At 38.8% G+C, this 16,615-nt stretch overlaps 1 protein-coding gene across 1 annotated transcript; it reads right to left on the reverse strand.

Annotated features, from left to right (window-relative positions):
• Nucleotides 1-945: 945 nt before the first annotated feature.
• LOC121900144 (SHC-transforming protein 3-like) lies at nt 946-15,188 on the reverse strand. The gene is made up of 14 exons (XM_042416182.1): nt 15,112-15,188; nt 14,772-14,850; nt 14,119-14,681; nt 11,307-11,377; nt 9,343-9,403; nt 9,112-9,231; nt 8,241-8,294; nt 6,923-6,974; nt 6,679-6,805; nt 5,666-5,858; nt 4,625-4,697; nt 2,236-2,326; nt 1,760-1,907; nt 946-1,651 (listed from the first exon to the last, which is right to left on the reverse strand). The coding sequence occupies exons 2-14, from the start codon at nt 14,821-14,823 to the stop codon at nt 1,523-1,525; spliced, it is 1,734 nt and encodes a 577-aa protein (XP_042272116.1). The 5' UTR covers nt 14,824-14,850; nt 15,112-15,188; the 3' UTR covers nt 946-1,522.
• Between the last annotated feature and the right edge of the window lie 1,427 nt (nt 15,189-16,615).

Below are 16,615 nucleotides of genomic sequence, written 5' to 3' on the forward strand. Positions count from 1 at the left end.
TGATCTCATGGCTCACTCACAGTTTGTGCTGAACCGAAATTGCTCTCAAGTTGCAACATGTGCCCAAGAAGTAGAAGCACAGTAACATGTATAAGATCACACTGTTTCCTGTCTGCAGTTAATAATGTGTGCATCTTAGCCAGAGTGCTTTGGTCGCATTGATACCAGAGTGTAAATACAAAATTATTTCCAAATTCAATTATTATTTTCATTCAGTTGACTCATTTTTACTTTTTAAAATGTTTCATGAGCAGTTTTTGAGCTGAAATAATCATGAAATTTGGAGGACAAATTAATGGAAATTCGTATGCAGTTACAACCTCACTGGAGACGGCACTGTGAGCACATTAGAGTAGCAGTTAAACAAGCCGTACTAGCCATGGAAACTTTAACATCTTCAGAATAATGTAAATGCCTTACTGGCGATGTGTTATCATAAACAATGCTTTGCCAAAAAGTACTCTGTTTGTTTTTTTTCATGAGTGGAAATGAAATTCAGATACTAAATGTCTAGATGCTACACAGATATGAAAGTTTGTGCCTTGTTTCTATAGGAAGAAAAAAAAAGAAAGGAACACATTTAAACCTTTCCAGTTTTCCATATAACAGCCAGTCACATACATTGTGTCTTGGTGAACAGCATGTATTGTGGCACTCATTGCTGGACTGGTAGCTGCCATAAAGAGTGATTAAAATTGATTAAATCTTCATAATTAAATAATGATGTCAGGTTGTGTTGTCATCTGACTATTCCTTAAAGGATGTCTTGGTACATTTTATTAAGTAGAGAGCAGGGATTTGAAACAGGGTCGTTCACTGGTATAGGAATGAATAAAGTTGATTTTCTTGTGATTGAGGGTTTAAGAAGAAAGACATTACAGATAATGCAGAGGTCAAATAATTAATTAAACTGTAAAAGAACTGAAGATGTATTTTATTACCTTTTATAGGGAGCAAAAATCTCCATTTGCATGTTTGCCACTTTATATGAGAAAGAACATTTTAGATTCCATTTTTAGACTGCAACAAATGAGAGGAATGAAAGGCTCTTTTCAAAAGTCAAGCATGGGAAAAGACAACACAGAACGACAACAGATAAGACAAATATGACACAAGACAAATTTAGCATGTAAAAAAAAACTGATTCTGAAAGTCTGCCAACATTCTCGTAATTTCCTCCCGACGCCAGTGATTGTGCTTAGACTGTGTAAGCACCAGCAAATTCAGCCTGAGAAAAAGAGACAGGATGTTCTGCAGGCCAGAGGCTGTTCTCAACTAAGTGTGACTTGTGAATTTACTCAGATGTAGACGCCAACTTATTACATCCACCATACATATACTGTATGGTGTGTGTACTTGATGGCCCACACGTTGAGAAGACTTGGTTGATTTGATATTTTCAGGCAGCTAAAAATGTTGAAAAGTTTAGAGTTTTGTTGCTTGGCCACATTGCGCCTCAGCTCCGGAAATGTTAAGGACAGCTGCTGAAGGCTAAGATATGCAGCCTTTGAATATTTGTGTGTTAGTGTCTCTGTAGGATGGGCTGTTTAAGACACAGCTCACTGCTCCCAGAAACGATGGGCATCTGGCTCTCCATGTGGAAACGCACCAGGTGACCGACGCTCAGGAACACCTGATCACGGGTCCGTACCTGCTCGCACAAAAACACACACACACACACAAACAATGAGCTTAAACTTTGAGTCCAGCTGCTTTTCTCCTCTCTTCATGCATGCATACATGTATGTAAAAATCCAACCTGTCCATGTGGATCAACCAGCAGTAGATGCCGCACGGTGGCTCCCTCCATACCGCTGAGGACATACTGACCGGAGGCAGAGCTGCTCTCTCTGACCAAGAAATCTCCACTACATGTGAGAAGAGACTCTGCCTGCTCTCTTCCTAACCTGGGATGAAGGACACAAAGTTACTGAGAAAGGAAGATATTAGAAGTTACTTTGGGGGCTGTATTCTATGGTGCTGTTGAATTGTACTCAGGTATATACTGAGAGGCGGTTTTCCACAAACTACAGCCTCCAAAATGACCATAAAGTTGAATTAACACCTTTAGAAAACAATTTCAACAAAAGCTTAACATTATACATGCTGCAAGCGTATGATATTATAGCAGGGCTGTTGATTTTCTTATTTACTACTTAATAATCTGGCAACTGAGTGCGTATTCAGTCAGAGACACAAGGTTGTTAATTCATTGATAGTATAATGATTATCCACCTGCCATGAAACCAGCCCTCCTCCTGGATCAGGTCCTGGATCCATGTCTCAGAGTGAGGAGAACACTGTTCAGCACTGACCTCAGATTCCACTGATGGAGATGCAATAGAAGAAGAATATAAGAATACACCAAGGAATATGAGTGGGTTGAGATGGTCTAATAACAAAAATGGCTGCATTTTGACAAAATTAGCTTGTTGCCTGTTGGCTTGATAGGGGGCAAAAACTCAATCAAATGGAGTTTTATGAATATTCTGAATAATCTTGAGGCAATAGAGGTGGCGAAAAGAGTCAACAGCTAACTCAACACAAAATTCAAAGCTGCAATCAAACATCGGAGTGAACCATGACAGTGTCTAGGTCTTTCTTTTCTTTCATTCGCTGCCATTATAACCAGTTAATGCTTCCTTGCAAACACTGTGTTGTAGTGCCAATTGTATTAAGTAAAAAAACATGTTTTTAGTTCATTTGTTTTTCGATATAGCTGCTAGGTGAGGTAGCACAGTTCTTGTTATGGGTGATAATTTCCATCTGGAGATAATTTCTTCAGGCCTCTACTGTTTTGAAATGTGGTTTAAAGTGTAAACTAATGTTCAACTTTAGTTTAATTAACCCTTACATACTGTTCAAGTCAAAGTTAAACCATTTTATATTTGAGAGCAGTAAAAACACCCTTTTTTTTAGCCTCAATATTACCCAGAATATTCAAAAATGGAAATATGCCTGCTCTCCTCAATAGCCCCACTACAATTAATAAGTCATACTTTAGTAACAGCTTTGTAGTTGGCAGTACTATAAAAAATCTGGAAGCAGATAAAACTCATCAATCATTCTTTTGTAGGTGGCCTAGATGATACTGTCCTCTCCATTTGGAAACTGAGAGGTATCTGTAATATAGGTGACCTATATATTAATGGGAATTTTGCCTTATTTGCACATTTACGAGCTGTTTACAACATCCCTGCATCAATTTCTTTTCAGATATTTACAAATTCGAGATTATGTCAGGAAGCATATGCCTCACTTTGAAATCTTGGACAAGCATGTGTGCCTGGAGGCAGTAAATAAATCTGATCCTGTTGCTCGTTTCCCTTTTTTTTTTTTTTTATTTTTTATCAGATCTTGCATAACAGCTCTGTTGAACACAGCAGGACATAAACAGGCGTGGGTGGACGAGCCGAATGTACAACTAAAAGATGAGGTCTGGGACGAATGTTTAAAGAGTATACGTGATTGTTCGGTCAGTGTCAGACATAATCTTACACAGTTTAAACACTACACAGACTCTATTATGAGAAAAGTTACATAGCGTTTTTTACTGATGTTTCACCTGTTTGTAGCACATATTGGAAAAACATCATTCATTGTTTCTCTGAGGCTTTTGGGAAGTTTTGGGAACCTGATCCACTCATAGCCATTCCTGGGGCAACAAGCTCCTTATCTTTTGCCAATAGCTATGAAAAAGGGTCTGTTTTGTTTGGAATGGTGATTGCAAAAAAGTTAATCTTGCAAGTGTGGAAAATGGAGTCTGTACCCATGTATGATTTGTGGTTGAGAGAAATGGCAAACACATTACATCTAGAGAGACTAAGAATTTATGATGAAGACAGAGGAGGCGTGTTTGATGAGATCTGGGACCATGAAGGCCGACTGAAATATTTTCAGAGTAAGGACTAATGTGTTGTGTCCAATGTAAAGCACCTTACTGTGTATATTCCTTTTTATTTTTATTTTTTACTATATAAATACACTTTTATATTTTTTAAAGTAGAACTACTGTGTATTTAATTTAATCATGACTGTGGTCATCATTATTACCAAGGATGTGCTGTGTTTGTTTGTTTTTGTCTTTGTTTGTATTCTTGCTATGCTCTCAAAAACAATTAACACATTTTTTTTAAAATTGAAATATCTCAACTTTAATTTTTTTTTGTACAGCTGATGCACATTTTTGTAGACAGTGTTTGACCCATATTTATACACTCTCTCAGCCCTCTGAAAGCTTCATTAAGGATTAATCACTCATTTATCAATGTGACTGATTATTAATGATTTATTAATGATGACTGAGGAGGTATTTATGTATGAATAATAGATTTGTGGTTCATTTGTTGTAGAGAATAATTATGAATATGGGATACTGTGAAGGGTCAGATTATGAACAGTATGTCAGGGTTAATTAAAATGTATTAAACCATTATTTAATTCAGTGTAAATTGTTCAACACAAATGGGATTCAGTTTAAATTTAGGAGTGAAGCACTTTGATAATCTTAACCCATAATTGAATTCTTGTGCTCAGAGCTACAATAAGAGGCACAGTTGTGTAGTTTCATGCTCTCAAGTTGAAACATTTCAACTTGAGACGGCAGTGTGCTGATAATTTTTACCTGCAGGTGGAGCTGAAGTCTCTTCTGTGATGGAGCAGTTCTCATACAGTGAAACAGGCTGAGACGAACAAACCTGCAACATCACCAGATGAGTCATTCGCACCAGACAGAAACCCGTGCATGTGTATGTATGTGCATGTTTGTTCAGGGGCAGTGATGGCCTAAAGGTTCGAGATGCATGCTCATGACAAGAAGGTTGCTGACTCGAATCCCAGACCAGCAGGAAAGGAATATCAGCGTTGTGCCTCCATTATTACCGACCACTGAGGTGCCCTTAAGCAAAGCACTTCAAGCTCAACTACCTCTGCTCAGAGGCTAACTAATCTGGATTCTAGGAAAAGAGCATTTGTACTCAAGGAACCTAACCTGAATTAATAAAGGAAGTAAAGATGTTATATGCAATGTATGTGGCTGCCTGTGACAGATTCAATTATAATAATATAATTATGACACACAACATCTATTGCATGTCTGTACAAGAAGAGGGATCCCTCTTCTGTTGCTCTCCCTGAGGTTTCTTCCATTTTTTCTCAGTTAAAGGTTTTTTTTTAAAGTTTTTCCTTATTTGAATTGAGGGTCTGAGGATAGAAGATGTTGAATGTTGTACATATTGTAAAACCCTCTGAGGCAAGTTTGTGATTTGTAATATTGGGCTGTATGAATAAAATTTGACTTGACCATTATTTTACTTTTCAAATCATCTTACTGTCATTTTAAAATTGAACAAAACACACAATCTAAAACTGAAATATAATGCAGAAAATATAAAACCATTATAACATTTACAACTCCACTTCTGTTGAGTAAATAAACAATTCACATCCAAGAACTCACTCCAATCACTTCATGTCATCTCAAGAAGAAGGCATCAATGTTTCAAACCAAAACAATTATCAACACAAGGACCTATCTATCAAGGATCTATCTATATCTTGTGGTCTCAGGCTTGCTCGGTTTTTGGTTTAACTACTGTTTCCAAGGTCAAGAATTGATAACTGCCTAAAATATTGTCTGTGTTATGGTATTACAATTCACTCTCACCCTCTGTGTGCCAGCATCCTGTTCGCTTTCTCCCTTTGTGATCCGCAGGTCCACTATTCCACCAGGAGGTGGTGTCTTTCCTGGAATCACGTTATAGTAATTCTGGTGCTCGTTGACTTCATCATCCCATTTGTCTTTCTGGTTTGTTATGGTCTCCTCTGGGCTCCAGTTGCTGCAGATTCTAACCGCTAACCTGCACACAGAAGATAACATGATGACATAATTCACATGCATACTGTATATGCATAAAAAATCAAATCATTGTTATTGTGTTGATGTGTAGTTGGGCAAAACTAATTCCTTGTTTTGTCTTGCTTTGTTTTCAACAACTATCTACTTAAGAAAAAGAACAGCAGCAAATTCTCACATTTGGGGAACTGAAACCAGGAAATATTTGGCATTTTTGCTTAACAAACAATTAAAGGATCAGTGTGTATGATTTAGTGGCATCTAGTGGTGAGGTTGCAGATAGCAACCAACTGAATACCCCTCCCCCTCCCTTTCCAAATGTGTTGGCCACGAAACTCGCAAATAATGCAAAAGTCTCTCTCTAGAGCCAGTGTTTGACTTGCTGTTCTGGGCTACTGTAGAAAAATGTCAAGCTCGGTGGAAGAGGCTCCCTATGAAGATATAAAGGGCTCACTCTAAGGTAACCAAAACTCAACAATGCTTATTTTTTAGGCGATTATACACTAATTAAAACACACTTATGAATATTATATTCCATTTATGCCGAGTCCGTTCCACTTGATGTCACTAAATTCTACACACTGCAATAATCAATTAATCAACACATTTTTCAGCTCTACACAAATATATAAACAAAAAACCAAGTAACATGGTAATAGGACACCCTGGATCCAACTCTTAAAGTTCAACATTTGCATTTATATTTGAGACAACGACACTGAACCCCTGATCAGATGGGTGAAATATACAGTCCATTCATACAGGACATGTGGCACTTTATTGTGTTGCATCACACCAAAAGGATAACTAGACAGAAGGCTGACCTGGGATTAGTGGAGTGGAGTGACGGCGTGTGGCTGAGAAGTTGGCGGAAACGAGTCTCAAAGGCCTGACCGATGCTGTTGATGACCTCGCTGGCCCGACCCTGCGGACACTCCAGGATATGACATGCTGACAAGAAAAGAAAGAGAGATGATTATTGTCCATAATAATAACAGTAAAAGGTTGCATGTTTACATGATGAAGTGATACCCAGCTCATCATAATGAGCACAAATATGTCCCTTACCTCTCTGGTTGACCAGGTCCTTAGCAACATAAGCAATGTAGTCTGCCATGTCCTGTAAAGAAATTGAGAGAAACATTTTTAAAAAGCATGACTTAAAGGTATTCTCAGTGTACACAGACATAAAGAGAACTTCCTGACAGTGTTGTTGTGTAGCTGAGCTTATAATCGGTGCATCTGGTGGGTTTCGGATCTGTAGTCAGCCTTTTGATTAATATTTTTTGGGTGGAGGTACATTTAATCATTAGAAAACAAAGCAGACATTCCCAGTTAATGATCATCCATGTGTATCCTCTGTATTAATTAATTCTTTCCCTATCAGTGGTTCCCTGATACTAATACAAGAGCAGAGTCAGCTGAATATGATTCACCATAGAGCCTCAGTGGCAGATTTTAATTCCCCTCCTATCTTCCATGTGTCCGAGCCAACTGAGCCGAGGCTTAGAGCACACTACAAGATTATTTGAGCTAATTAATTAAACAGCGAGCTATAATCCCATCCATAGCTTTGCCAGGGTTGTGTCTCCCAGAGAGAAACGACTTCTCTGTTCTACCTAATCTTTGGCCGGTGCAGCCTAGCAGTGTCAAACTGGCAATGAAATATTACAGTTTATACCCAGCGTTTTTTTTCACTGTTTTGAGTTGCTAACCAAGACATAAATAACAGTTTTTGTTAGTCAAGCAGTTTATTAAGTGACATTTGACCCAGTCAGAGGCCAATAACGGACATGTCCTGCTGGCTGTTCAGACATTAACAGTACTGAATTGATTTTTTTTTTCTTCTGGCTATTGTATTCATTATCGACATCCAGGCTACAGTGCAGGAACTTTTAAACTCAGGATGAATAACCCAAATTCTGTCAAATGGAAATAATGTGGACACGGACAGAAAGAGAGGGGAAATAGATAAGAGAAATTAGTTTGAAACAGACTCAGTGAGGTGCAAAGATGATGAAAGCGCATACTGCAGAGGCTTTGATGGTTGTATTAAGAAAGAAAGGTTTTCATGATTTGTTACTTGCAGTAGCCATTATCTATATGTGGTTAATCATCCCATGCAGTCATGTATCTTCAGCACAGAGTAAACGCTGGTGGACTGCAGAGCTGACCTCGCACCACCAATTAAAAGTAAAGAAAGGATCAAGAGTTGGGGTAGGAAATAATTCAATCCTCCACAAAATTGCAGCAAACCAAGCAGTAATCAAACTAAATCAAATTATGCACTGTGTATGTGTGTGTGTGAGACAGAGTGTACATGCTACCCTGTTTGTGTCTCTGTCTGTCTATGAATATGTTTGTGCTTATGAGAATAAATACATACTGGGTCTCCTCCCGAGGCAAATGAAATGGCCTGCATGGGGTGGTGGGCAATCTTCTGCGAAAGAGAAGAGGAGAAAATAGAGTTAGGGGAAGGTTTTCACTCAATGCCTCAGTAATTCAGATGTGTGATAGGTCAACAGTCATAATTTAGTTATAGGATAAGGCTGGTGATTTTCTATATTTTTCTTATTGTCAACAAATCTCATGTGCAGAGCCAAACCAACAATGAACTGATCCTACTTAGAAGTATTGTGTGTGTATCCAAAGCCGGATATATCTTATTCCTCTGTGCCGTAGACCTTCACCGTTGTCCAAAAACTTTTAAAAACATGTCAATGACTCACATCATTGCACTGGGTGACGTGTTCCTTCGCCCTGAAGACTGAGGTTACGGTATTAGAAACAGCTCCAAAGACTATTTACAGCAATTATGTTTTCATTCTCAGGAGAGTAGTTCTTTGTATGACAGACACAACTTTGTACTGAAGTTTTTTGAGATATTTACAATGTAGTGCAAAGTCAAGAGGTTATGATATGTAACACAACAAGCTATAGAAGCACTGTAAATAGAACCGTGTTTCAAACTGCATGCACAGTTTGCGTCTGCCATACAAGGAAGTACCCTCGTGAGACTGAAAATGTCATAGCTGTTGTTAGTCTTTCGAGCCATTTCCAAACAAACTATCATAACAGTAGTCTTCGGGCGAATTAAACTGTCACCTAGAGCAGCAGTGTGGACGATGGAGGTCTACGGCATAGAGGAATACACTTTGGATACATGCACAATACTGTAAGTAGAATGTGTTGGTTTGGCTCTGCACATAAGAAAAATATAGGCCAGTCTTATTCTTTGAGTGTGTTGAAACTGTTACCTGTAAGGAAGAGGCAGTGATCAGAGTCATGCTGTCTGTGGAGACAGTGAGGATGACCCTGCTCCCAGAAAACTGCAGGTTGATTTGACCCAGAACAGCAGACAGTCCCTTGAATGCAGGCTGACGATGACAAAAATCAGTTATTGTAGTTGTTTCTGCGTTGATTGCATTTGTGTGGGTGCATGTGTGTGTGTGTGCATGTGTGTGTGTTTGTGCGTGTGTGTGCCTTACCCTTTTAATTTTCACTGCTGTCTTGGTGGATGTCCTCTCACACAGTCTGCTGATTGCCTCTCTGCATAACATGCCGGCACACACACACAAACACATAGACACACACACACACACACACAGGGATTATAAACATACACACTCCAAACACAGAAATACCTTTGTAAATATGTGAGTATCCAGTACGCCCTGCTGACATGTGACTTGCATGTGAAACTATCAGAGGAAGGAAACTACATTACAAAAAGCTCATCTGTAGTAAGTCATTATTTATTAAACAATGTATTTGGAGAAGTGTGATATGTGTGGGTTGTTTTACAACCAAATAAAACCAAAAACACATTACAAACATAATATTCAAAAGTAGCACTATATGTAGAGATGGAATGTACTTCACTTCTCATTTTATACTACTTTATATTTGTACTACATCACATTTCAGAGGGAAATATTGTACTTTTCACTCCACTAGATTTATCTAAAAACTACAGTTACTTGTTACTTTGCAGTTAACATTCAAAACATGTGATTTAACTACCCTGCAGTCTATAAAGTGGTCAGAAATAGCTCCACCTCATCCAGCTGCAACAGTTATATGATGCTTACACAGTCACGCATCCATAATGATGATTCAATATTATAATTATATAATAATATAACACTGACAGCAGCCATTCTTCAGCGTAGATTTCTTTAGTGCTGTTAGAATATTTTGATGATGTTACTTCCCTACTTTTACTTTTATGTTTGAATGCATGATGTTTACTAGTATAGGAGTTTTTTTTACATTGTGGTGTTGCTACTTTTAGCAAAGTAAATGACTTCTTCCACCACTAACTATAGCCTTAAACTCAATTATACTAAGATTACATTTAGTATACACCTCTACAAAATAAATGACTTCTTCCACCACTAACTATAGCCTTAAACTTAATTATATTAAGATTACATTTGCCACAGAAGTAGAATAATCAAAACAAAACTGACGGCAAAATAAAGTGCAGCATCTGCACCACCAAAGTACTGACACTGAGCATTACAAGGAAAGTCCTTTAATGGGGGCAATTTTTAACATTGGGGATATGTAGCTGTGTGTACACACTCTACTTGACAACAACTAGCAAAATGATATAATTGAATCTGAAATTATTGTTTACAAATATTAAAAAATACAGACATTAGACCAAAAAATACAAAAACTGCCGAGACAGAATTAGAACAAAACATTAATGTTAATCTAAAAAAGTCTGACTTATCACAAAAATAATCCTGATATATGATCTCAAATTGAGGCTGTAATTCTACAGAGCTTTGCTAACATGCTTATCTTCAGAGAGATGACACTTGGGTCAGAGAGGTCAACCTCCCCCCTCAAACACCCACACACACAAAAGTAACATCTCACTATATAGGAAGCAAGACTTTTTCCAGGAAACGCTTTTTCTTCTTCTTGAAAACAACTTCTATGTAATGGATTGAGGACTCTCTCCCTCTCTCTCTTAATAAGACTATGAGATATCATTCGGAGGAAATTCATCTAATTGGATTTTCTGCCCCATCATTCAGCAGTGCTGTTGTGAACAGAGGCTGCTGTGTACATCTGCGTTGTTGCATCCTGCGCTAGGATGTCAATATCAAATGATGAGGAGAAAGCCCCGCTTTATGAAACGTTATACATTTAATTTGATTTCCCCCTTTGAAACATTTTTTAAATAAGCCACACATGTCTTGCTTGGCAAATATATATTGTGTATGAAGTCAGTCAGTCCAGTTAAAGCGTTTTTCACTTTTCTTTTTCTTCTTCCATGCATGTGCAAAACATCAGCTTCATTCATGCATAAATTTATTTTGAGACCATGTCAGCAGTTAGATGTTCATTCTATGTATATGCATGTGTCTCTGCATGTGTGTGTGTATATGTGTGTGTGTGTGTGTGTGTGTGTGGTGGTAGTGGAGGGACCTCCTACCGTGTGACTTGCATTCTTGTATCAAAGTCGAGGGTTCTCATGGACTGGGTCACCTCTACACTACCCATGTACTAAGAAAACACAACAGAATAGCAGTTACAAACTCATTCAAATGTAAAATAATATGTGTAGAAACAGTTCAAAGTCCTCAGATATAGTGCTGATGCAGGCAATGTTTCTGTCCTGTTTTCTGTCCTAGTCCTCCTCAACTTAAGTTGCCTCCCATTGGGGGAGATAAATAAATTGGACGAATTGTGAGATGACTATTGAGAAAGGATAAAGCTATGAAAAAAACTGTCTTCTACTCAAAAGCATTTATTTTGTCTGACTTTTTTTTTAATTAATTGTTTTTTCAAATTTATTTTCTTTTAATATTTTCTTACTGTTTCCTCTTTTAAACATCTAGTAGTAGTAAAATAACAAAAACATTGTGCTCAACCAAAGACATGGGGGACATGCGTGTAACCAAAGTCAAAGTCCAAAGCACAAAAAATGGGTTTGCACACCCAAATCAATTACATATTTTCTTTTTATTTCATTTAAATTGTCTAAAACAAGCACAGGAGAAAAAATGCCTTGATGATTTGGCTATGCCTTTTTCAGCGTGCAACCTTCAGCAGAGGAAAATCACTCTACAGTAGTAGTTGAAGTCTTCATAACCTGCATACATATGTAACATGCAATGAGATTGTTACATATTGCATTTGGCTTTTAAGGGGTCACAAGCCAAAAAGCCTGCAAACCACTGGACCACATCTTACTGGTAAATAGGTTGAAACATTTTGTTGGTCCCTGAAAGGCCCTGAACTGATCTCAGGCTCAGCTAACATGAAGAAAGTTTTTTGTTGATATTGATGTACATGTTTCAAATACCCATATGGTGTTCCGCAAGGTTCAATACTTGGTCCTGTCCTTTTTCTCTCATTATTCATGCTTCCAATCACTTCCAATCGGACAAATTATACATTGTAGTGTGAAACTTCATAATTACACAGCTTTCACACCAAAAGTACAAGTTCAACATTATGCAGACCAAGGCCATTATTTCAAATGAAGCAACATGAGCAACGCTGATTTTCATCCAAATTTATGACAGCGACAATTTTACAGTTACTGAAAGACTGGTGGAAAAGTTAATTTTGTGCATCTCTGAATCCCTAGAGTTCTTTACTCTCTTGTCCTACTTGGACTTGAGCAAAAAAAAAAATCTCAAGCATGACAGAAAATACCGGAGAGGACAGAAATACAAAGTTAGAAAATAAATTAATAGTAATTATTTACCTTATATTGTGATTTGTGGCATTCTAGGTAGCTGCTTTATAGGAACATGTGCCGCTCTTCATTTTGCGATCTACCCCGCATAAATAGTTTTTGCATTTGGTCTGAAACAGTAGTTTCAACTGTATGTATCTGTAGTGTCTGATGACACCAACAATCTAAACTGATCCAATGGCAACAGGTTCAATATACAGCAAATAGTTTAGGGATCATCGGCTTGCACTTTTTCAATGAAGAAATAACAAGAATCTAATCAAATCTTGTGTTTCCCAACGAAAAAGAATCTTTTCATGCTTTGACTATTACAACACTCTTTCTGGACTACCGAAGAAATCATTTAGAAAGACTGTGGCTTGTGCAAAATGCAGCACGCAGAGAAGACATCACAACTATATTTGCTCCTTGTGACTTTCAGAATTTTAATATTTTATTATCAGTTTAAAAGGCTCTTACTTTTGCACATAGTTGATTTTCTCTTCTTCTACACTCTGAAAGCCTGGTTTCAGTTTTAGAGCACTTTAGTATGAGTTTATAGACCAAACTGTGGAATAGCCTGTAAATAGTTGTCAGACATGCAACTTCTACAAGTTAATTTAAGAAACAGTGTGGGACGTCTTATTTCGTTGTAAAGATGAGGTGAAGAAGATGGAGGAGCAATTAACGCAAGCAGAGACTGTCTCATTCGGGCCATGTGCTCGGATACACTTTGGGCAGTCCTACTTCTATTGGTCATGAGCTTCAGCAGAGCAGGCCCTATAGGCTGGAGGCAGGATGAGTAAGTCCACTGATGGAGACCAGACTTAAATCAATACATGTGTGTGTGTATATGAGCGGGCGGGGTGAGTGGGCGGTAGTGTAATGTATGTGTGTGCTTGTTTATGGAGGACAATCAGACAGTCCATTCTCATTTCCAGCAGTGGTCAGCTCACAAACCCTGCTCCTAATCACCCATGCGGACACACCTCCGGTTCTAGGACAGCATGAGCTCTGCTGATACCGGATACATTCATACACATGCACTCACTCACACACACACACACACACACACACACAAACGCACACAAGCAGAGCAGATCTAGAGAGGAGCAGAGAGCCAGGATGAGTCACTACTGCCTACATAGGAAGCTCTATCTGCGAGGGAGGGGGGTGAATATACGAAAGTGAGTGTGATGGTGTGGATAGAGCACAGGGAGACAGAGCGTGTGTGTGTGTCCTGTGTTCACATGTGTGTATTTGTATTGGCACTGGTAGGAATTAAACTGCGTATCTCAACTGTCAATTGGGACCCTAGAAAGGAGGTTAGCTGCACTTTCCTGCATAGTTCTTGTCATACAGTGTAAAGTGAAGAAGCCTTACACACGACACAACACTGATATTTTAGTAAGGTTTCAATACACAATTTTAGTCAAATATTCAAAGTAAAAAACATGAAGAATAGACAGGCAAGAAAACTCCCACTCACTCTGAGTAGGAGTCTGCTACACAACCAGTCAGATTTCTGTTTGTGCACTGTAACATGTGTGGTGACAGGTACCTTGATGTGATGGTGAACTGCTCTGTTTGTTGTCCCCACAATTGTGCAGTCCTCTATTGCAGAGAAAGTCTTCAAACAGCACAGACCACCTTTGTGTTGGGAGCAAGGAGGACAGCCCGGGGTCCAGGGGAGGCTGGCCATCCGATGCAGGGTGATGGGTCTTTTTGTGCGGTGCAGAGCCGAGTGAGTTAGGTTTTGGACAGTGGATAGGGGCGCATGAAAGGAAGGCTGGCTACAAAATCTCTGATTATGTCCTGAGCCCCACTCTGATCTGGACAAGGGTCTGTCAGCATGTCCGTCAATGGTTCTGTCCCTGGGTGTGTTTGTCTGTCCCCTCAGGCCCCGCAGGGAAATAGGACTTTGTAATCGGATGTTGGCCACACGGGGGATGAAGTCCCTCAGGGTGGATGGCCCGTGGTGTTCAGGTGTCCCAGGATCCAGCTGAGCAAAATCAGAGTCTAAGCAAAGGTCCCTCTTCAGGGGCAGCATTTTTTGGGGCCGGTCCTCCAGAGACGTCAGCGAATCGTTGCGCAGACGACTGTATTTGGTGCGCTTCAGCATGCCTGTAGAAGAGTGTTACAATAAGATATGCAGCACAGAGATTCTCATGCACTGATCGTTTGTCTGTAATGGCTATAAAAGTGATAAGCTACCTGGTAAGAGTCCTGTCTGTGACTTGAACCTGGGTAAGGTCTGTTCTCTCATAATCAGGGAGCTGGACAAAGCAGAGCACTGGGACAAATTGAAAGAAAGAAAACCTTCCAGGAATTAGACAAAGAATTACAGTTATAACATACAGAGGTTATGCTTGATGAAACTGATTTCAGGAGAGACAGCAGAAAAAAAAGAGAACCATAAAATGCATTAAGTTGATAAATTTGGTCAAATTGCTGATCAGCTGACATTTGGGAAATTATCTTAGTGTCTGACAGTCTGTCCTCAGCAGATTATTAGATGGTATGGCGACTGTCCATTACACTAGATTCAACTCACCAGCGTGGGACAGGGGATGTCCTGTGTAGTCTAAAGTCCAGTCAAGCTGAGAGAAGTCCCATCACACTGACCCATACACTTTCTTGCCAGGTTTTCCAGCTCTTCTTCACCTCTGCTCCACACCACATCAACTTTCCTTCCCTTTCTCTTTCTTTCTGAGGCGCAGCAGAATTGTGCAGCTTTTATGAATGAACTTTCTCTTTTTTTATGAATGAGAGGCTCTCGCTCACTTCCTCTCTCTCTCACTCTATGACGGTGCATGCAGATGAATGTGTGAATGGAGCAGAGGAGAGATTGACAGACGGCCCCTAAGGCTCTCTCCCCCTCCCTCACCTATAAACTACCATCCAATCACAGGCGGGTAGGGTGACTCATGCTGTACACACACACACATACACACACACACACACACACACACATATACACAAACACAGACACACTCACACTTATACACTGAAGCAGAGCCAATACAGTATATGAGTGCTCTATTCCTCTCTTCTGACATCAGTAGAAGCTCCCAGATGCTGTTGAAGTGTGTTATTAATACATTTTTATTTTGGCATTTCCCACTAAAAAGTGTTTCCTCATGTTCAGAAATGAGAGTTTAACATCTGTTCTCAGTGTAGAAACAGCTAAGATTGACTTGATTGACACAATAAAAGACATTCCATAGTGTAACTGAGGCATGTGATATTCAAATGACCTGCAGGAACACACAAGAGGAAGAGAATTAAACAGAAACATTTGCATTTCCGTCTGATTCCAATCAGAACAATATACCAGGCGCCGATTGCAGAGTGTTTTACATACTGCACTTATTCCTGATTAAAATATTATCTTTCAAAAGCAATAAGCATGCACAGAGTATTACAGTACTGTCATACTTAAGCCTGGAATTACAGAATAAATTCAAGAAATTCAGAAGAACAATTTTTGTCTTCAGGACTTTTTTCCAAACAAATAATTTCATCAGAAATAACCTGACATCTGCATTGTGTCTGTAAAAACAAAATAAAACGACCTGACAGTTTTGAGTGCAGAAAATACAGGAGCTTTGTCCCTCCCTAGTGGTTGTTCTGTAAAAGTGCAACCTAGGGCTACAACTAACAATTAGTTCCTTTTTTTATTATTTTCTCGATTAATAGATTCATAATTTTGTCTATGAACTTTTGGAAAATTGCAGAAAATACACAACTTACTTACAACTTCTCAGAGCTAAATGTGACTTATTTAAATTGCTTGTTGCTTACTATCATATACAGTATGACAAAGAAAAGCATCAAAGCCTTAACCTTAGTATGTGGTATTTTTTCTTGAAAACTCCCTAAAATGATTACTCAAAGTAATAGCAGATTCATTTTCTGTAAAATGATTAATCAACTACTTGTTTCAGCCCTCCTGCAATTTTAACTGCGTACATGTTGATGAAATGGACATTTGATAAAAGAGGAGACATCAGTCAAATTATTTACTTAAACAACATTTTAATGATGTTAATCATCAG

This window comes from Thunnus maccoyii, chromosome 1 (assembly GCF_910596095.1).
Source record: "Thunnus maccoyii chromosome 1, fThuMac1.1, whole genome shotgun sequence".
Classification (NCBI taxonomy): domain Eukaryota; kingdom Metazoa; phylum Chordata; class Actinopteri; order Scombriformes; family Scombridae; genus Thunnus; species Thunnus maccoyii.